The sequence below is a fragment of the Saimiri boliviensis genome, chromosome 17, assembly GCF_048565385.1.
Source record: "Saimiri boliviensis isolate mSaiBol1 chromosome 17, mSaiBol1.pri, whole genome shotgun sequence".
NCBI classification, from domain to species: Eukaryota; Metazoa; Chordata; class Mammalia; order Primates; family Cebidae; genus Saimiri; species Saimiri boliviensis.
This window is the reverse complement of record NC_133465.1, coordinates 57,086,531-57,109,975: the sequence shown is the minus strand read 5'-3', so window position 1 is coordinate 57,109,975 and position 23,445 is coordinate 57,086,531. Positions and strand designations below refer to the sequence as shown.

Here is a 23,445-nt window from a genome sequence, read left to right as displayed (position 1 = left end):
TGGGCTCAAGTGATCCACCTGCCTTGGCCTCCCAAAGTGCTAGGATTACAGGTGTGAGCCACCATGCCTGGCTAAAATACTTTAAAATTTGTTAAGTCCAAGTCTTTGCAAGGATGTGAAGACAATTCATACTCTTTTTGAGCAGTAACATAAACTGGTATTACCACTTTGAAAAGCTTACTATGAATACAGAAATTATACTCTTACATACTCCCTAAAGCAGTGATTTTCAAATTGTGGGTCTCAACCCATGTGAAATCAAGTTGTAAATCACAACCCAGCAATTTTTAAATGAAATTAAACAAAATAAAAAGAACAGAATATATTAGAGTAAATGGCCAAAAGTAAAAATGAAACATTTGTTTGAGTTATAAATATGGAGACAGATGTGTGTTCATAATATGTACTTGTGTATGTTCTGGGCATAATTTATAAAATTTCTTTCTTACTGGCAGTTATGGTCAAAAATTAAATGAAAGCCATTGGCTTAGAGCAGCAGTTCTCAAAGTATGGTCAACAAACTCCTGAGCTTCCACAAGACTCTTTTAGTAGATCCACAAGGTCAAAACTATTTCTGTAATTATACTAAGACATAAACTGCCCATTTCACTATCATTTTCTCACAAGTATACAACGGAGGTTTCCAGAGGCTAGGTGGCACGTGATAACACAACATAATAAATGCAAAGACAGATATGAGAATCCAGCTGCCTTCTAAGCCAGAGGTTAAGTTTTTTTAAATATAGCCCCCAAAGAAAGCATACATCAGACTAGTGTGTTTAATTACTAAAAATAGGTCCCAAATTTGACTCTGAGCAACCTAAACAAAATTGAAAACGTGATCATCTACAAGAACCTTGCATGTGCATATTAAGTTTTTCTCCTTTTTAAATCCAGTGATTTAATTTTCAATATTTTAATTTATAAGTGATAACACAATTAAAACAAAAAGGAAATCTCATTTTTTTTTTACCTATTGTTTTAAGTTTAATTGTGTCCTCCAAAAAGATATGTTGAAGCCCAATCCGTCCTACCTATGACTATGGCCTTATTTGGTTGGAAATAGTGTCTTTGCAGATGTAAGCCAGTTAAAATCAGATCATACTGGATTAGGGTGGGCCCTAAACCCAACAACTTCTGTCATTATGAGAAGGTCATGAGCATGAGAAGACACTGAGACACAGAAATACACAAGGAAGATGAAAATGTTGACAAAGCAGGACTGCCACGCTGCAGCTCTAAGCCAGAAAATGCCGAGGACCACCCGCAGTCACCAGAAGCTCCAGAGACTAGAAGAATTTTCTTCTTCCAGAACCTTCAAGAAAGAGCCTTCCAGAGACTAGAAGAATTTTCTTCTTCCAGAACCTTCAAAAAAGGTTCCCACTGGCGCCTTGCTTTCATACTTCAGGCCTTCAAACTGTGAGACAATAAACTTCTGTTGCTCTAAGCCACTATGTTTGTGGTCATGTGCCACAGCAGCCCTAGGAAATCAACACATCTAACAAATTGGCCAACTTTCGGTTTGTTTTTATTTTTTTATTTTTATTTTTTTGAGATGCAGTCTCGCTCTGTTGCTCAGGCTGGAGTGCATGATCTCAGGTCACTGCAATCTCTGCCTCCTGGGTTCAAGCGATTCTCTTGCCTCAGCCTCCTGAGTAGCTGGATTTACAGGCACACACTACCATGACCAGCTAATTTTTGCATTTTGAGTAGAGAGGATTTTATCATGTTGGCCAGGCTGCTCTCGAACTCCTGACCTCATGTGATCTGCCCACTTCAGCTTCCCAAAGTGCTGGATTACAGGCATAAGCCACAGCACCTAGCCTGTTTTAATTAAAAACAGCCTTGGTTTGAAAATGTAGAAGAAGTGTAGAAGTATAGTGTAGAAGTGTAGAAGACACTCACATATACGTTCAATAAGAAAGTAATTTTAATATGTAGATATTAATTTTTTCTTTTTCATCATCTCTTTTCTAAAGTTTCAATAGTGAGCCTGTATATCTTTTGTAATAACAAAAACTTTAATTTTGAAACCACTTTTGTGACCACTATTTAACATTTTTCTGTAAGTTCTAGTCAATGTACAATAAATTATAAAATATTTGCTACATACACATAAAGGGCTGAAATTTCTAACACACATTTATTCCTGAATCTTTTATACAATAGAAATATAAAACTTTATAAACAAAAGTTTGAGACTCAGGAATAAATATTACAAAAGATGCCCTAAAAACCTCAGAGTTCTGTTTTCTTTATCAACTTGGTATGTTGATTCTAAATGTACGATTGTCCCTTGGTATCTGAGGGAAACTAATTGCAGGACCCCCTACAATACCAAAATCCAGAGATGCTCAAGTCCCTTATGTCAAACGGCATAGTATTTGCATATGCCCTACACATATCCTGCTGTGTATTTTAAATCATAACCAGATTACCTACAATATGCCTGATATAATATAAATGCTATATAAATAGCTGTAGTTCCACTAAACCTAGATACCTGCAAAAAAAATGAACACAATGAAAGAAAGCTGTTACGCAGTATTTTTATTTGTATTATTTCTGTTGTATCATTTTATTGTTTTTTAAAATGTTTTTGAATATTTTTATCTGTATTTGGTTGAATCACAAATGGGGAACCCACAGATTGAGAGAGCTGATTTTATTTGTAAAAGGAATAGGCCCAAAGTGACCAAGACTCTTCTGATGAGAAAGGAAGAAAGATTTCCTTATCAGACATCAAGAGTAATTACGAAGCTCTAATAGTGATGACAGTATAACCACTGCAGAGCCAGAGAAATTACCCAGAGTTCACATATATGGAAGAAGTTCAATATATAATAGTGGGCATGACAGATCAATAAAGGAAGGAGGAATTACTCTAAAGTAAAGCTGGAAAGAAAGTTATCCACATAGAAAAAAGCAAAATTAAACCCCTATCTTGTATTAGTCACAGAAACTAACTCCAGAAGGATTCAGGCCTCAAGGTTAAAGGCAAAACTTACAAGCTTTTTGTAGAATATATAGGTGAACCTTCCTGCACTTACAATAGAGACAGATTTGCTTAACAAGACATAAAAAGCACTATTTTTTTTTTTTTTTTGAGATAGAGTCTTGCTCTATCGCCCAGGCTGGAGTGCACTGGCATGATCTCAGTTCATGGCAACCGCTGCCTCCCACATTCAAGCCATTCTCCTGCCTCAGCCCCTTGACTAGCTGGGATTATAGGCATGCATCACCATGCTTCGCTAATTTTTGTATTTTCAGTATAGATGGGGTTTCTCCATGTTGGCCAGGCTGATCTTAAATTCCTGAGCTCAGGTGATTCACCTACCTCGCTCGGCCTCCCAAAATATTGGGGTCACATGCATAAGCCAGCACGCCCAGTCAAAAAAAGTACTAATTATAGAAGACTTATACATTTGACTAAGTTAAAATAAGAACTTCCTTCATCAAAAGACCATCTCTCCCTCCAAATCATATCAGCTGATGTATTACAATTAAAGTTGTGAAGGTGAGTTCAACAGTGGTCCTGTGCATTGTGGAGATCTCTCCCTGAGGCTCACCCCATCCTTGCTACTTGAGCAGACTCTAATTGATGAATACAAGGACCTGGTTTCCCAGGTTTTCCCCAATATGCCTAAGAGTAACTTTTAAACCCAAAAGACATGGGCTCACAGTCCAAAATACCTAGATACCTGCAAAAAAACACTAGGAAAGAAAGTCAGCAGTATTCACATATATAATCATGTATATTATTCATAATACAAGGCACACTATGACATATAATATTCTGGAGATAAATTATGAGAACAGATGAAATAAGAATTTTAAATAAGCTTAATCAATAAAGAGTCAAATGAGGCCAGGCACAGTGGCTCACATCTGTAATCCCAGCACTTTGGGAGGCTGAGGTGGGCAGACCTGAGGCGGGCAGATCACCTGAGGTCAGGAGTTTGAGACCAGCCTGGCCAACATGGTGAAACCCCATCTCTACTAAAAATACAAAAATCATCTGGGCATGGTGGCATGCACGTGTAATCCCATCTACTCAGACGACTGAGACAGAGAACTGCTTGAACCCAGGAAGTAGAGGTTGCAGTGAGCTGAGATCATACCACTGCACTACAGCCTGAGCAACAGAGTGAAACTCCATCTCAATCAACCAATCAATCAATAAAATAAAAAGCCAAAATACTAGCTATAAAAAATAATAACTAAAATTAAAAAATAATAGATCCTTAAGCAGGAGTAACTATACCAAAGAATTAACTGATGAGAGTCAGATCGGAACGAGAAACTATCATAGAAATAAAGAATACGAAGAAAATACAAAGAGATAAAAAACATAGCATAAGACATAAGAGGTAGAAGGGATAGATCTTTTCAAAGAAATAGTGACTGTAAATATACTGTTCAAAACTAAAGAAAAGAACTCAAATTTAAAGGGCTCAAAATGCTGCCAAAAAGTCCATAACTAGAGACACTATGGTTATATTTACATACATAAAAATCAAAGAGATGATGTTCAGAACCGCTTATCTCCTCCATACTTGAAAACCAAGTGGGGTCATGTGTTTTTCTAATGTTTATTTTTTATTCATAGATGTGGTTCCAGTGTCTTCTGGCAATGGATATTGAGAGAAAGAAACCTAAAGGTATCTTAGTACTTCTTCCCCGATTAGTGACTTAATTTTTTGTTGTTTTTTCTTTGGGGTAGGGGAATGGGGAGAGGATGGTGGTGGTTTACAATTTGGACACTCAAAGGATTCTAGAGCCTCAAGGACTCCCAGGGATCTGTCTACCACACTTGGCCAGTTACCATGGTAAAAGCCTCAACTGTGCCTCAAAGCCTCCCAATCCAGAGACTGTTGTATTCTCTCCAGAAGATAACCTAATGTCTTCTGCTGAGTTATAGACAATCCCATGCTTCACAAAATAGTGGAGAAGATACAAAGATTTGGTCTCTTTTTTGTTGTTGCTATTTTATTATTTTTACAAAGTTGTATTATAAGATACTTCAAATATCTACAAAATTAGAAGGAAGAGTATAATAAACCCCCTTGTACCCAGCACTCCAATTAAACATCTAGCTGCTTCTTAAATAGACCTTCCAGCAATTTAGTGTTGAAGAACCACTTATAATCCCTTTTCCAGGGAGGCCTGGAGTCTCTGGAGGTCCCATGGTGTAATTTGGCTTGCTTCCCAGATTTCTTCACTGTTGATTTAGGGTTATGCTTTCCTGAGCCTGCTAGATGAATTTCAACAAATCCATTGCCTTTCCAACTCCAAAAATTGTATTGCTCTCCCATTCTCTTTGTCCATCCGGGCTTATGCCTTTTTCTTTACCCTATTCCTATCATTTCCATGGAAGGGAATGTATTCAACTCTTCATCCAACAAATGTGTGAATTTTTTCTTCTGTTACTCCATTGCCCAGGCTGGTATGGAGTGGCACAATCACACCTCACTGCAGCCTTGACCTCCTGGGCTCAAGTGATCCCTCCTGCCTCAGCCTCTCAAGTAACTGGGACTACAGACACATCCCAGCTAATCTGGGTTTTTTTGAAGAGACGTGGTCTCACCATGTTAACGTAGATGGTCTTGAACTCCTGAGTTCAATCAATCTGACCATCTCAGCCTCCCAAATTGCTGGGAACTTCTTAAACTGAGTCCTTCTTTTTCTGTTTGTATGTCTCTAGATTGTCATTCTTATATGTTACCATTTTTAACATAATATTTACAATGATCTGAGTACTTATTGTGTAACTTAATTTATATTAATATAACACTTCCAACAACTTACATTATATTGTACTACTGTTATTCTATTCCACAAGTGAGAACAATTAACATCTAAAGAGCTTACACAACACCCAAGCTATTAAGGAGTTGGGATTTGAATCCACAAGTGTCTGACCCTAAAGCCCGGTTCCAAACAACTGTGCATACCACTTCTCATTTGTTTTTCAATGTGAGGTAGGCCAGAGTACTAGTCTAAGAATGTAAGATAACACACTCTAAGATATAGGTGTGATATGCCTGGGTAACTGACTCTTGTTTGAATTCCACAGCTTTAAATTCAAGAAAGTACTTGGACCAAGCCAGGCTGGCCTGGGGAGGTTGTTAACTGTAATGAGGACAGAGTTCATGCCTGGGATGTAACACTTGACCATTCTATGAGGCCCTATTACATACAGATGCTCTTTGACTTATAATGAGATTATATCCCAATAAATCTATCATTAAGTTTCAAATATTATTAAGTTAAAAAGGCATTAAATACACCTAACCTACCAAACATCATAGTTTAGCCTGGTCTACCTTAAATGTGCTCAGAACACCTACATTAGCATACAGGTGGGCAAAATCATCCAGCACAAAGCCTATTTTATAATGAAGAATAGGGTGCTTTATGTAACTTACTGAATGCTGTATTGAACATGAAGAACAGAATGACTGTACAGATGGTCCCCAACTTATAATGGCTTGACTTACATAATTTTTTGACTTTATGACAGTGCAAAAGCAGTATGTATTCAGTAGAAACCACATTTTCAGTACCCATGCAACCATTTTGGGACATAACCCCAGAGTAAATTGTGGAGCATCTGATATTCTACTGAATGCATCTTACTTTTACACCATCATAAAGTCAAAAAATTAGAAGTCAAACCTTCATTAAGTAGAGGACCATTTGTATCAGTCAAAAGACTGATGAGATACACTAGCCGTGGACGTGAGGAGCTCTGATCCACGTGCAGAGTAGCCTTCCAGCAGAACTGTTCCAGGCTTATGGATCTTAGGATATAAGGCAGGATCCTAAAGAGCTGAAGAAAGTCACTTCCTCAGACCTGGACTCCACAGCCATGTATTCAATGAAGAGTCTCTTTGGGGTATCCTCTATCTTACCCTGACCAGTGTCATGGGTCTCTCTGCTGTATAGCCTGATTGTGGTGACCTCCTTCAGAATTATTTCAGTAAGGAACGTTTTGGGCTTACCATGTGATGTCTATGTCTGGTTCCTGAGTCAACATATGATCTATTAAGAAAATTTGTCAGAGTGGTTACACTACTCCAATCTCCCTATTTGATTTCCTTCACAAGTGCATTATTTTCAGAAAAACAATCAAGTATTCCATTAAAAAGAATGAAACAAACAAACAAAAAAGGTAGAAAATAAATGGCCGGGCATGGATGCTCATGACTCTAATCCCAGCACTTTGCAAGGCCAAAGTGGACACATCGCTTGAGCCCAGGAGTTCAAGCCCAGCCTGGCCAACATGGCGAAACCCTGTCTCTACTAAAAATATAAAAATTAACCAGATGTGGTGGCATGTACCTGTAGTACCAGCTACTTGGGAGGCTGAGGCACAAGAATTGTTTGAGCCTGGGAGGCAGAGGTTGCAGCGAGCCAAGATCAAGTCACTGCACTTCAGCCTGGGCAACAGAGCAAAACCCTGTCTCAAAGGAAAAAAAAGAAAAAAGAAGAGATTATCTCTAAACTGAAAGTCAATGGAAAAAAAAAAAAAAAAAAAAAAAACAAGAAGAAAGACTTATCAAGTCTTCTGAGGGTGAAAAAATAATAAATAAAAAGCAGCATCAAACACTCTAGAGTCAAATTCCTCACTAACTTTAAGGGTCTATCCACTGCCACACATAAATCCGTATGGAGTAGGAAGGTGAAATCTTTTTTTTTTTATTCTATAACACACTTCTTTCCATACTGTGCACATCAGGGAAGCATGAGGACATGGACATTAAGAAGACAGGTTCTAAAATGTCAAGAAAAGGTTTAAAGACTCACTGTGGACTGTGTTTGTGCCATGTATTCACTCTCCATTTTATTCAGGCGCACATTTGTATCCTCAAGCAATTCTTGAATGTTTTCAGTGTGTTGCTTTTGAAGATCAAACTTTTCCTGTTCCATTTCTGCTACAGCATTGTGAAGCTACATCAGGAAATCAAGAGTTAACTCTCTTACTATGAAATCGACTATTTCGTAATTTAGGGAAAAAAATGTTTCATATATTTCTCTATTTATATATATGGTGACTTGAACACCAAAAGATATTTAAAAAAATAAATAAATAAACATTCAAGGTAAAGATATCATATAAAAAGCAGGATCAAGAAACATTTAATTTTTTTTTAGTTTCCTGAATTGAAAATGTTAATGGATGAACAAATACTAAAAGGAACTATCTGCCTCAGGTAGAAATGGTAAGTAAACCAGACAGATAATACAAGTAACCAACATTAGCATTAGTCTGAAATAAGAAAACAGAAATGTTATAATATTACTACTAATTAGGAATATCGTCTCACTGTCTGCATTGTTCAATGTAGTACTTGAAGTCCTAGCCAGAGCAATTATGAAAGAGAAAGAAATAAAAAGCATTCAAATAGAAAAGAAGTCAAATTATCTCTCTTTGCTGACAATATGATTTTATAGGCAGAAAATCCTAAATACTCTGACAAAAGGCTCCTAAACCTGATAAACGACTTCAGTAAAGTTTCAGAACACAAAATTAACATACAAATTTCTATACACCAATAACATTCAAGCTGAGAACCAAATCCAGAATGCAATCCAATTTAAAATAGCCACACACAAAAAATAAAATGCCTAAGGAGACATCTAACCTTCAAGGAAGTGAAATATCTTTACGAGGAGAACTACAAAACACTGTTGAAAGAAATCAGAGATGACACACATACACACACAAATGGAAAAACATTCCATGCTCATGGATTGAAAGAATTAATATCATTAAAATGGCTCTACTGCCCAAAGCAATCTATAGATTCAACAGTATCCTATCAAATTACCAATGTCATTTTTTACAGAACTAGAAAAAATAATTCTAAGATTCATATGGAACCAAAAAAGAGCCTGAATAGCTAAAACAATCCTAAGCAGGAAGAATGAGCCAGGCATGGTGCCTGATGCCTGTAGTCTCGGCACTATTGGCAGGCCGAGGCGGGAGGATCACCTGAGGTCAGGAGTTCAAGATGAGCCTGGGCAACACAGTGAGATCCCATCTCTAAAAAAAAAATGTTTTAAATTAGCCAGATATGGTAATGCATACCTGCAGTGCAAGCTACTCAGGAGACTAAGGCAGGAGGATCACCTGAGCCCAGGAAGTCAAAGACAAATGGGATTACATCAAACTAAAAAGCTTCTGCACAGAAAAAAAACATATCAACAGAGCAAAAAGGCAACGTATAGAATGGGAAAATATATTTGCAACTATACATTTGATATGGGGTTTATATCCAAAATATGTAAGAAACTCAAACAACTCAATAGCAAAAATCAAATATTCTAATGATTAAAAAATAACCTAATGACTTATTCAGGTCAAGGATCTAAATAGACATTTCTCAAAAGAAGACATAGAAATGGCCAAAAGGTATACAAAAAAATGCTAAACCTCACTAATCATTAGGGAAAGGCAAATCAAACTTACAATGAGATATCATCTCACTGTAGTTAGAATTATTATTATTAAAAAGTCAAAAGACAGCAAGTGTTGGCGAGGATGAAGAGAAAAGAGAACGCTTATATACTGTTAGAGGGGAATACAAATTAGTACAGCCATTGTGGAAAACAGTGTGGTTCTCAAAAAATTAAAAATAGAACTACCATATGATCCAGCAATCCCCCTACTAGATACAAATCCGAATAAAATAAAATCAATATGTCAGAGATATTTGTATTCCCATGTTTACTGCAGCACTATTCACAATAGTCAAGATATGGAATCAACATAAGTGTCCACCAAGGGATGAATGAAGAAAATGTGACACACACACAAGAATACTATTCAGCCATAACAAAGAATGAAATCCTGCCATTTGCAACCACAAAGATGATCTTAGAAGGATACTGTGTTAAGTGGAATGAACTGGGAACAAAAACACAAATACACAGTCACACTCATGGAATTTTTAAAATTGAGCTCATAGAAGTAGGAAACAGATAGAGATTGGAAGGGGCAGGGGAGGAGAGGGAGGAAGGCAGATAGAAGTTAAAGAGCAGGTACAATGTTACAGTTATTGATAGGGTTTGAATTGTAATCCCCATAATCCCTATGTGTCAAAGAGAGACCAGGTGGAAGTAACTGAATCCTGGGGTGGGTTCCCCCATGCTGTTCTCATGATTCTGAGTGAGCTCTCATGAGATCTGATGGTTTTATAAGTGATAGTTCCTCCTGTGCTCATTCTTCTTCCTGCGGCCTTGTGAAGAAAGTGGCTTGCTTCCCCTTCACCTTCAACCGTAACTAAGTTTCTTGAGGCCTCCCCAGCCATGCCGAACTGTGAGTCAATTAAACCTCTTTCCTTTAGAAATTACCCAGTCTCTGGCAGTTCTTTATAACAGTTTGAAATGGACTAATACAGTAATATAGGAGAAATAAATTACGGTTTTCTAGTGCACTGTAGAGTGATTATAGTTAATAATAATGTATTACATAGTTCAAAAAGTTAGAAAACAGGAATTTGAATGTCCTCACCAAAAAGAACTGATAAATGTTTGAGGTGATAGAAATGCTAATTACTCTGACTTTATCAGTATGTAATGTATCTATGCATTGAAATATAACACTGTACCCTAAAAATATGTAAAATTATTACATTTCAATTAAAAATAAAATAAGTTTATACAATAAATTCTAGTTCACATTATATTATCTAAAATTTCAGGAAACAAATGCTCCAGTGGTCCAAATACAAAGTTAAAATGGATTAATTTCCAAAAATTGTTTTAGTGTTATTTAACTAATTTTTCTTAAAATCTGTTGGCCATAAGAAATCCAGAACATTAATTCAAGAACTAGTCAAAATAATGTTTTCTAAATAAAAACTAGTTTATAGACCATAAGACTCCAGAAGAAAATATACCAAAACGTGAAATCATTCACCAAAAGTGAATGATTTACTTGTCTGTTTTAGCTATTTCTAAAAAGCCTAGAATTTTAGTTATTTTATACTTTTCTGTATATTTTGTGACATCTATTATTTTTATAATTAATATGTTACTTCGAAGCACAAACTTTTATATTTTCCATTACTGTTTTATGCAGCTTACCTTTTTTTCCCAGTCATTATTTAGAGATTCTGTACTTTGTTCACATATCTTTTTTAGCTCTGTAATCTGGTCTTCTTTAGTCTCTCTGATAACTTGACAGTCACGTATCAGTGTCTGAACTGTCAAAAATGATGAAAACATAGTTAAACCAATTCTAGATACATAGAGTTAAATGATTTAAAATTCAGTTAATAGATAATTCAATTTTTCACCAAATCTTCTCAATGCTGTCTTCTAAAATATCTTTTATTCCTTGCTCTTTTTCTCGATTTCTACCACCACAGACAGCCTTAGTTAAATTCATCATTACTGGGTCCCTAGACAATTTTAACAGTGTATTGGCCTCAAGCATCATTCCCCTCCAAGGAGTCCTCTGTTGCTTTGAGGAAACCTTCCACCATTATTCCAAGTGAAGTAACTCAAGAGTGCAAAACAAATACCGTATGTTTTCACTTACAAGTGGGAGATGAGCTATGGGTATGCAAAGGCATACAGAATGGTATAATGGACTTTGGAGATTCAGGATTCAGAAGCAGGGGGTGGAAAAGGGGGTGTGGGATAAAACTACATATTGGATACAATGTACACCACTCGGGTGATGGGCACACTGAAGTCTCAGACTTCACCACAGTACAATTAATCCATGTAACCAAAAATGACTTGTACCCTCAAAGCTATTGAAATTTTAAAAATTTAAATAAATAAAGAGGGCTTTCACTGGTGCAAATCTGGTAGTTACTCCCAGGCTTACAAACATTCTACAGCTCTCCTCATCCAAAAGATAATAAAAGTCAAAGCCCCTGACATGGACAACAGTTCCTCAAGATCCTGATCATAACTCTTCCCACTTGCATGTTTTAAACCAGTATTGTAAACACACCAACCTATCTGCAGACTCCTTAGTTCATATTCTTTCTTATATCACTGCCTAAATATGATCATTCATCTACCTAGAATACTTTTCCCTCCCTTATTGAAAAACTCCATATACACCATGGAATACTATGCAGCCATAAAAAAGGATGAATTATATGTCCTTTGCAGGGACATGGATGAAATCGGAAACCATCATTCTCAGCAAACTGACACCAGAACAGAAAACCAAACACTGCATGTTCTCACTCATAAGTGGGTGTTGAACAATGAGAACACACACGGACACAGGGAGGGGAACATCACACACCAGGGCCTAGGGAATGGAAGACTAGTGGAGGAATAGCAGAGAGGCTAGGGGAGGAATAGCAAGGGGATTGGAGAAGGACAACATTAGGAGAAATAGCTAATGTAGATGACAGGTCGATTGATGCAGCAAACCACCACTGGCACATGTATACCCATGTAATAAACCTGCATGATCTGCACACGTACCCCAGTACTTAAAGTATAATAAATAAATTTTTCAAAAAGAAAAAGAAAACTACTTATCCTTAGAATCTCAACTGAAAAATCATATCTTCTTTATGATTTTTCATAAAGAAGTTACCAACCAAATTCCTCTCCTTGAAGGACAGAAATTCCTCTTTATTCCCGTGAAACCTCAAGTATTTCTCAGTTAAATCACTTATTAACATTATAATGATTTACTTGTCTGTTTCCTCTTTAATGAGACTATGTTCACAGAGGAGAAAGAGATTTCAGCTTGTTATCCACAGGGCATAACAGTGCCACATAGGCAAGTGCTCAAAAAGACGCATGCTGAATGAATAAATAAAGAACCCCTAATTTCAATACATTATTGCTGCTAGATACTTTTAAATCGTTTTCGAGGTTTATGTTACTAACATGAAATCGGTTTTAAATTATATAAAATATTTGTCTTATAAATCATTTATGTTTCTATCTTCACTGTTTTATTATTTAAAATTATTTAAACAGTCACTGATTTAAGTAAAACTTTGTTTAACATATTCATGTCTTCTGGATAGTAAAATGAATTCAGCTCCATTTTTAATTGAATATAATATTATCATAGTTTACTAAAAGTGTTTTTATTCATTTACTTAGAGATGGCAAAAATTTTTGTAAACATTTCCCTAAAAATTGTTTTCATTCTTATACATCAACTGCACCACAAATAAGGAGAGGAGATGAATCCAAGTTAACCTAATGTGAGTCTTCACCATCTACAATATGTTTTACTTTAAACTTCCAAAATTAAACTAAGACCTGGTTGCAATTGAAAATGGCTTTAGAAACATTATTTTTAAAACTTAGTCATTTTTAAACCTTAGGCATGTTTGAATTGCCTGTTTTGAATTAGGGCAAAGAAGAAAACCTGGAAATAAATTTAAAATATTTTTCTAGCCACTGATAGTATTTGGAGAAAGAACCTAAACTAATTTACAATTATGTTTACCAACATTTAAGGGTGGAAATGAATCAAAAACTATTTATTTCATTGGTTAACTTCTCTATGTAATTGCTATCCTAAGTTGTTAAGGGCATTATCATTCACTCAGATACACTCAGGTTTGGTGATTTAGGGGAGAGGCAGTAAGTCCTATACAAAAACTCCTAAATGAAAACCTTCCCTTCTCCTTTTCTCTTATTCATTGTCTAGATCTTCTCATTCACTAAATCATAATTCATTCTTCAAAATTTCTTCTTTGGTTCCATTCTAACTATTCCCAGTGCCATCATTCAGATATTCTGGATCCTTCTCACCTTAACATGCAAAATTACAGCAGCACAGAAGCGTAACATCTTTGAGTTGGCAGGGACTTTACTTATTATTTTTTCCAACCTCACCATTTTATAATGAGGAAACCAAGGCCCAGAGATGACTTGCTGTCATATATCGGCCACTGATAAAAGAGCTGGGATTAGAGCCTATGTTTTCTAATAAGTAGAATGCTCTCTCCCTCAATCCATTCTGCCTCTGCCTAACAGACTAGTCTGTTCAACACATCCTCCATTACCAGGCTACTCCTCCCAAAACATGAGGTCCTAAAACTCCCATCTCAAAACCCTTCCCTGGCTCTTTACATCCAGCATCTACAGGACAAAGTTCAAGCTTCTAAACCTAAAATTCAAGGTCATGCTGAATCTAGCCCCAAGTCAACTGTCTTAATACTTTAAAATCTATCTCTTAATGCATGGGATATCCACTCTAGCTAAGTAGTTGAGAAACACCCTTCTTCATACAATTTACCAATTTCAGCATTCCCGTACCAGTACTGCAGCTCTTCTCTCCAACTAACCAAGACTTTAAAACTTCACAAAATTTTACAAAAGTTCCTTTCTTGAAACAATATTTTCAACACTCTCTCTGATGACCATCTATTGATGTAGATGTTTTGACCCATAATCATAGTCAACCAGGGTGAGAGTTAGCTCAAGCAGTTACCTCCTCATGCCAGACTTTCCATCTGTCCAGAGCCAACTGAATACTTGATTATATGCTTTCTTTGCCTTCTTAATAAAAGTATAAATAGGAAAAACTTTTAAATTTTTTTCTGTCAATAACAACACCAGCATATATTATTAGACATAAAAGTAGACACCTAATGGAATAAATTTTACTAGAGAAAGAATAATTTCCTTTGACTTCATAAAGAAAGCCAGTAAGTCCTAATTCCATGACTGCCCTCAATTCTCTATGGCAGCTCTATCCCAATGAGGATAGAGTTAAGAAGAGGTAGTGAAAGCAACATACTTCTCCAACTCTGTAACTAAACCAACCAACCACCACTACTACTCTATCACTGTCACTACACACACACACACACACACACACACACACACACACACACACAGTTTTTGCCCATTCATATGGAAGCCTACATAAATTTATCCATTGATGACAGCCCACATAAACATTCCCATCTCATACTATAAAAGGTCAGAAATCAAATTTTATTCTCCACATCAATAGTAATAAAATGGAAACATTATTAAGGATATATGTAACAACACAACATCACCTTTCTTTTCAAGCTTTCTAACAGTTTCTTCAGTTTCATGTTGTTTACTCCTGTATAAAGTTTTCAGTTCTTCTATTTCATTATTCTTTCTTTCTAAAATCTGCAAATAAATTTAAAATATTTTAGCATATTGTATTACTTTATGTATAGGACACTTAAAAAATCCTGACATATTTAATTTCAATACATAAATTGAAAAAGTGATTGATTGCAACATATATAACTACACTGTGAACTTTACGTATATATACACATAAAGTAGTATCTCTTATCCAAGGTTGTACTTGCTGCTGTTTCAGTTAGATGTGTGTGTTTTTGCCCCATATCCATGTTAATAATTCTAGCCTAGTCAGAAGTTCACATTTTGCTCTTGCAGCAGCTAGGAGATAGAATCTATATGATCTGCCACACTTGGAAGCTTCCAAGTTGTCTGGAATCGTGAGATTTTCCTCCTTTTGACTAGTGAATATTGCCACAAATTGGAATTGTAGTGATTTAAGTGACTTTTTAAATTGATTCTCAAATGCCAGTGTTTTATAAATTAGGTAGAAGTGCTTTGTCCTGAAAAGGAATGAGGGATTCTTTTTTTTCAGATTAGCATAAAAATGGGTGAAATTTTATGTGTCTAATGTTTCTCTTCACATATTTTTCTTATACTTATGGTATCTACTGTTGCTCATCTGCTAGCAAATTCCAGCGGATAAGTGAATGGTGGATTAGCAGGTATATATTAATAGAAACCGTAAAGAACCAATCATACAACTTTTCAATGAGCACAATATTTCTGTAAGTCTATCTCAGCTAATCTCATAATTTGTTTCCCCCAAAACTGTAAAAATTATACATAGTGCACTAAGAAAATTATTATATAAAAATGATTATGTAAAAGAAATATGCTATCTGTTTGAGATTTTCATATAACAATATTTTAAGGAGAGTATATAAATAATAATTTAGGTGATTCCCAAAAATATAATTCAGAAATTAAACTGTCATAGAGTGGCAGAAAGAAGCCATCAGAACCTTGCCATGTTGGGATAGCATAATTCATCACATTGCACTGGGATAGAACATTCTTCAGCTGAGCATGTCCCTGGATCCCCCAACAAGTGCCCTTCTATCCTCAGAGTGCAGAGTAACAACAATTCCCAGATACACAAGGAAATGACATGTAATTGGCCTCCTTCATATCTAGCTCTGATATTGTGAATCAGAAAAATCAGCTCAAAATATGTCAAAAATTACATTAAACTCTATTGTTAATTTATGTTATATCAGAAGTTTTAAATATAATCTTTGTATTTTTTTTTTTTTTTTTTTTTTTTGGAGACCAAGTCTTGCTCTGTCGCCAGGTTGGAGTGCAGTGGTGCGATCTCGGCTCACTGCAACCTCCACCTCCTGGGTTCAAGTGATTCTTCTGCCTCAGCCTCCCAAGTAGCTGGGACTACAGGCACACGTCACCACGCCCAACTAATATTTGTATTTTTAGTAGAGACGAGGTTTCACCATGTTGGCCAGGATGGTCTCCATCTCTTGACCTCATGATCTACCCACCTTGGCCTCCCAGAGTGCTGGGATTACAGGTGTGAGGCACCACATCCAGCCAAATATAATCATTTAATAAAATTAAATTGTGATTTATACTTCAAAATACATCTATTCTCACAAAGACTACAGAAATAACCAAAATGTAAGAAAGAGAGCAAGTAAGAGAAAACACAAATCAAGGGGAAAAAGGAATATCTACTTTTCTTATGGTTTGGGTTATTTCCCATACACCCAAAAATCAGCTTAACCCAAAAAAGAAAGAAAGGGGGAAAAAAAAAAAAAGAACCAGGCATAGTAGCACACGCCTGTGGTCAGCTACTCTGGAGGCTTAAGGACCACCAGAGCCCAATAATTTGAGGCTGAAATGAGCCATGATCATGCCTGTGAATAGCTACTGTCCTCCTCCAGTTTGGGCAACATAGCAAGATCCCATCCCTGGATAAAGAAAGAAAGTTACTTGCCAGTGTCTAGCCAACTTTTTCTTAGTGTTTTCATTACTAGCCTTTATTTTACCTTTCCTTGTTTTAGTCACATAAGAAATGGAGCAAGTTTGACCTAATATCCATAAAGAAGCAAAAAAGAAAAAGAATGTATGTTAACAGGCAAAACACTCTACATTTTATACCTCACCAATTCCTGATGCTTCGAAAATGCCAGACAAGCAATAAATGAATGAATATACTTTTCAAATCTAGCATAAAGTCAAGGATTTTATTTATATTTTACCTGGTACTTAAAACTAGTTGCACTGTCTTCTGCAAATAAATTTCAGGATTTTAAAAAGAAATTTCTGGAAATAATTTTTATGAAATATGTTACTTAGACTAAATCTTTGTAACAGACATACCAAGAAGCCTATTTCAAATTTCATCACCATAATTTTTCCTATCTCATACATCAAGAGATTCTATTTCAACTGGACATGTTATATTGAAATTACATTACTTATTACTGACTCTCTAACATACTTACGATAGAGAACTATTATCTAAACAAATTAAAACAAAAACTCTAGTAAGAGCAAAAAAATATATATTTGCCTGCAATACCTGAATGAGTGAGAGGAAATTGAAAAAAGAGAATTCCGGTTGTTTTCTCTTTCTAATATCCAATCAGTGGTTTCTTCCTCATTGCTTTGAAGGATGAGCCAAATATGTATTTGATGAAATATTAATATATATATTAAGCTTTTAAGAAAGCTTGGATACATGATGCTTAACTACAGCAACTACCTGCCTCTGCCTCTAGTACTCAGTTTTAAGAAGCAGAATCATAGGCTTAGCTTTGAAACAATAAATGTAAATTTTCCATTTGGATCAATCTTCATGTATTTCAAAGAAACATATACATACATTATTATCACTAAATGTTTTAATCACTACTAAAATACAGTAACAATCCAAATTCCATGTAGGATAACCATAATTAATGATTTTTGCTGTGCCAGCTAAGAAAAAAAAAATTTTATTTGAAAATACAGCCTGAAAGATTAGAAAGCATCAATCCCAATGAGCTACTTAAAAATAAGCCTTTATTGTCAGTGCCAGCATTAAAATGCATGCAGTCTATACAGAAGTTAGTCCAAGAGTTCTTTTTTAAATTAAAAAGGAAATTTAATTACCAGAAAACTGAAAGAATATTAGAATAAAACAAATTCTAGTATTTACCATTGATGTCTTATTTCAACTTTGATGAAAGTTAATGACAGAATACAGATAAAAGACTATAAAAAGGTCAGCCTAAATGTAATAGTTAAAGAACTAAAAGGTAATGTAAACATAAGGTTTTAAATAAAACCTTATTTTGACTAATAAAGTTAAAAAAATCAGCTTTTGTTGAGATATTACTTTAGCATATTCCATTTATAACAGAATGTCATAAAGTACATAACTAAGTGGGTGGATGGATGGATGGATGGATGAGAAACTGGATGGATCACCATAAGACCTATAATATTTTTAATATTCAATATAACTAAAAGAACGAGAGATATCTATCCTACCTTCTGAACATCAGTATCATGTTTCTGTTGTAGTCTAAGCTTTTCTTCATGAAATTTAGCTTCCATCATTTTTGTTTTCATGTCCAACTTCAAGAAAAATATTTCAAAAGTGTTATTAATTTACTTTTCCCTTTAGCAAAAAATGCACCATTAAAATTAAAATAATTTCCTATAAAAAGACAGTTATCAGTTTCCACTTTGACCTTGTAGTCACAGATTCTAGCAATCACATTACATATACCAATATGTTTATTACAGTTCTCCAATTACTTGCAAACTAGTTAAAGGTCTTTAAAATAAATTTCACCTGGTAAGCAAAACTGACAATACTAAATACAGATTCACTACTCTCTCCCACTCTCTCCTGCACAAAAGAAATAGGCATTTTAAAGTGATATTTCCTTTTACATTTAAATCCACACAGTATTTTACTCTTTATTATTTTTCATTTCAGTAAGTCTCTCCCAACCTTTTTTTTCTTTGATCACATCTATGTGCTCATTTAAAAATACTCGAATTAACTTTTTCATTTTTGCAGAAAGGAGGCTGGATGATCTGATTCCATGCAAAGATCCTTCACAGAAGCATTTTTGGGGTCTACTAAAAGGGAAGTAAACCCAAAAAACAGTATGACAAAGCTGGCCAGGTCTAGGAGACATGACTCATTGCCAGATCTTTCCATAACACCTTCTAGAGAACATGTCACACTCTCAGCTTCTGAGGATAAGCCCAAAATACCATGTGAGTGTGCTATCATAATCCTAACTCAACACCTCTAACTGGCCCCACCTCCAATAATTATTGACCAAGTTAGGAATAAATACCTGACACATGCTTAAGCAACCCATTAGCTAGCAAACAATCATTCAGATTCTCTCTCAAGAATCTAAACTAACACACCGAGTTAGCTATTTTGGGGAGCAAACCCAAGTTTTGAAGTGTAGCAACCAAGAGAAAGCAGATGAACTCAGTATATAGAAAAAAGCAGAGCAAACACACAAATAAAGCAAAGATTAGCAACCACACAGCATCTGAAATATGAAGGAAGCAAACTCAGGCTCCAATGGTCTCAATGACACTAGCATTAGTTGAACTCAAAAGGATTTTTGTGTCTCTTTTTATTTTAGGTAGCTTGATGGATCTCTGTTGTTACAACAAAAGATATTTATCTAAATTCCATTCTTCTTGTTATAAGTTTTTGCCTTGGCATAATATTAAACTTACAGAAAAGTTGCAATAATAGCACAAGGAACTCCCATATACACTTTACCCAGATTCACCAATTGTTTATACTTTGCCCTATGCTTTGTCATTTTATGTCTTTATCTACCTCTACATATATATATATATACATGTATATTACTTCCTCAATCATTTGTAAATTAGAAGTGTCATGCCTCTTTAGCCCTGCAAACTTCAATATATATTTCCCTAGAACAAGAACACTGTCTTTAATAACCACAGCACAGTTATCAAACTGAAGAAATGTACTATTAACATGATGATATTATCTAACGCACAGTTTATACTCAACTTTTACAAATTATCACAGTAATGTCATTTATAGCAATTATTTTTCACAATCCAGGATCCAATCCAGAATTACACACTTCTTTTAGCGGTCACATCAACTATTTATTTCTCCTTTCTTTGTTGTTTAGTGACCTTGACATTTTTGAAGAGTACACACAGTTATTAAATGTCTCTCCATTTGGATTTGTCTGATGTCTCCTTATGACTAGATGCATAAGATTTTGGCAAGAATGACACTAAAGTGATACTGTGTCCTTTTTCATTGTATCATATTAGAAGGAGGCTAGTTTGTCCCAATATCTCCAATGTACACTTAGTAACTTGGTTAAGATAGTAGCACCAAGTTACTATAAGGTAATATTACAAAGAAAGTTTCTCCACTGCCATCCTTTTAAAAAGTTAGGAGTATCTCCTCTCTGGAAACTTTTACCTTGATGCCACAGAACAGCTCTATATTTCCACCCTGTACTCTAGCATAGAAATCCTAGATGTATTATGTACAACTAGGGCATGATGCCTGATAAAACATCAGGATTAGAATATAGAAACAATCTTACTACTATAGTATATAAAGACAACATAAGGGTACAGATTTAGATATAGATGCAGATATAAATAAAGATATGTACATACGTGTTTCATCTATATAGACTGAAATTGAAAAACATTTCTAATTAGTTTGACATCCAAGGAACCGTGACTTCAAAAAACATTTGGAAAACATATTTGGGGGAATAATTAAGAACAACTTCCCTGGCCTTGCTGGAGACCTAGACATCCAAATATAAGCAGCACAAAGAACACCTGGGAAATTAATTACAAAAAGATCAACACCTAGGCACCTTGTCATCAGGTTATACTGGATATTAGTCCTTTGTTAGATACATAGATTGTGAAGATTTCTCCCACTCTGTGGGTTGTCTGTTTACTCTGCTGACTGTTCCTTATAACATGCAAAAGCTCTTTAGTTTAATTAAGTCCCAACTATTTATCTTTGTTTTCATTGCATTTGCTTTTGGGTTCTTGGTCATGAAATCCTGCCTAAGCCAATGTCTACAAGGGGTTTTCCAAAGTCATCTTCTAGAATTTTTATAGTTTCAGGTCTTAGATGAAGTCCTTAATCCATCTTGGTTGATTTTTGCGTAAGGTGAGAGATGATGACTCAGTCATTCTCCTACATGTGGCTAGCCAACTATCCCAGCAGCACTTGCTGAAAAGGGGGTCCTTTCCCCACTTCATGTTTTTGTTTGCTTTGTGGAAGATCAGTAGGCTGTAAGTTTTTGAGTTTATTTCTGGGTTCTTTATTCAGTTCTATTCCGTGGTTCTGTATCTTAAAAGATACAGAACATTTAGGCCATTTATATTCAATGTTAGAATTGAAATGTGAGGTACCATTGCATTCATCATGCTCTTGTTGCCTGCATACTTTGGTTTTTTTGTTTTTGTTTTTTAACTTGTATTTTTGACTTACAGGTCCTGTGTGATTTATGCTTTAAAAAGATTCTGTTTTGATGTGTTTGCAAGATTTGTTTCAAAATTTAGAGCTCCTTTTAGCAGTTCTCGTAGTGGTGGCTTGGTAGTGGCGAATTCTCTCAGCTTTTGTTTGTCTGACAAAGACTGTATCTTTCTTTCATTTATAATGCTTAGTTTCACTAGATACAAAATTCTTGGCTGATCATTGTTTTGTTTTAGGAGGCTGAATATAGGGCCCCAATCCCTTCTACCTTGTAGGGTTTCTGCTGAGAAATGTGCTATTAATCTGGTAAGTTTTCCTTTACAGGTTACCTGGTGCTTTCGTCTCACAGGTCTTAAGATTATTTCCTTCACCTTAACATACATACATACATATATATATATATATATACACATACGTATATATATACACATACGTATATATATACATATATATATACACATACGTATATATATACATATATATATACACATACGTATATATATACATATATATATACACATACGTATATATATACATATATACACATATATATACACACATACGTATACGTACATATATATATACGTATGTGTGTATATATATATGTATATATATATATATATATATGTATATAAACATATATATGAATGTGGGTGGAAAAACTATCTGTTGGGTACTATGCTCACTACCTGAGTAATGGAATCCATAAGCTAAATGTTAGCATCACACCATATACCCATGTAACAAACCTGCATGTATTCTCCCTGGATCGAATATAAAGTTAAATTTTTTTCTGAGATTTTTTATGCTAAATGTTTTTAAATAAGCCAACTATATGCTCTCTACAGATGATCTATATTAAGTGGAATGGCACAAATAGGTTGAAAATTAAAAGATACAAAAAGATATACCATGCAACTTTAAGAAGAGGATACTATAAAAGATAAAGACGGCTATTTTAATAACAATAGAAGATATCCTAAATATGTGTGTACCTAATAGCAAAGTTTCTATTTTTATACAGCATAAATATATAATTTATATCCAGCATATGGAAAGAACTGTTACAACTCAATAAGATGATGTGTTTTAAAGCGTTTAGAAAAAGACTTGAATAAAAAGATAAATAAATAAGCACATTAAAAGACGCTCAATATCATTAGTCCTGAGGAAAGACAAATTAAAACAACCATAAACTCAAGCTACAAAAAGATACGAGGGAAGCTTAAGTGCATACCGCTAAGTAAAAGAAGCCAGTCTGAAAAAGGCAACAATGTGACATTCTAGAAAAGGCAAAATTATAGACAGTAAAAAGATCAGTGGTTACGAGAAGTTTAGGGGGTGGAAAGGAGGGATGAAGAGGTGGAGCACAGACGATTTTTTACGGCAGTGAAAGCATTCTGTATTATACTATAATGGTGGACATTGTGCACTTACCAAAACCCACAAAACTGTGAACGCAAAGGGTGAACCTTGATGTAAACTATGAATTTTTGTTAATATTAATATATCAATATTGGTTGTGAGATTGTGCCACTGCACTCCAGCCTGGGCAACAGAGTGAGACTCTGTCTCAAAAAATAAAAGTAAAAATCTCCTTGAGTGTAAAGAGTTTCTACTTATAGTATAAACAGTTAAATATTAGGAGAATTATCAAGGTCACAGGATCACATTACTCAACTGAATATTTACAAACTTTGAACTAAGGAGTTTGCTGGAAGGACTATTTCCAGTGTTCTAGCCAGTGAGCATTCAACATTCACTCCCACAGAAGAGCAGATTTCTTATTCAAAATTTACATGTGTAAGTTTTGTTTAACATTGTATCCTAAAATTAGCAGCATACCAAAATAAAATAGAATAATCATTAATGACTCTTTAAGGAAAAAA

General features: G+C 35.0%; 1 protein-coding gene across 4 annotated transcripts in view; it reads right to left on the bottom strand.

The window, feature by feature from the left end:
• CEP112 (centrosomal protein 112) overlaps nt 1-23,445 on the bottom strand; it is a 563,636-nt gene that overhangs the window by 429,862 nt on the left and 110,329 nt on the right. For all 4 annotated transcript variants that reach the window (XM_074388877.1, XM_003931804.4, XM_074388878.1 and 1 more), the window contains 4 exons: nt 18,568-18,654; nt 15,018-15,117; nt 11,095-11,213; nt 7,810-7,953 (listed from right to left, as the gene is read on the bottom strand). In XM_074388877.1, the coding sequence (XP_074244978.1) occupies nt 7,810-7,953; nt 11,095-11,213; nt 15,018-15,117; nt 18,568-18,654 (450 nt within the window). The remainder of the gene's footprint in view (nt 1-7,809; nt 7,954-11,094; nt 11,214-15,017; nt 15,118-18,567; nt 18,655-23,445) is intronic.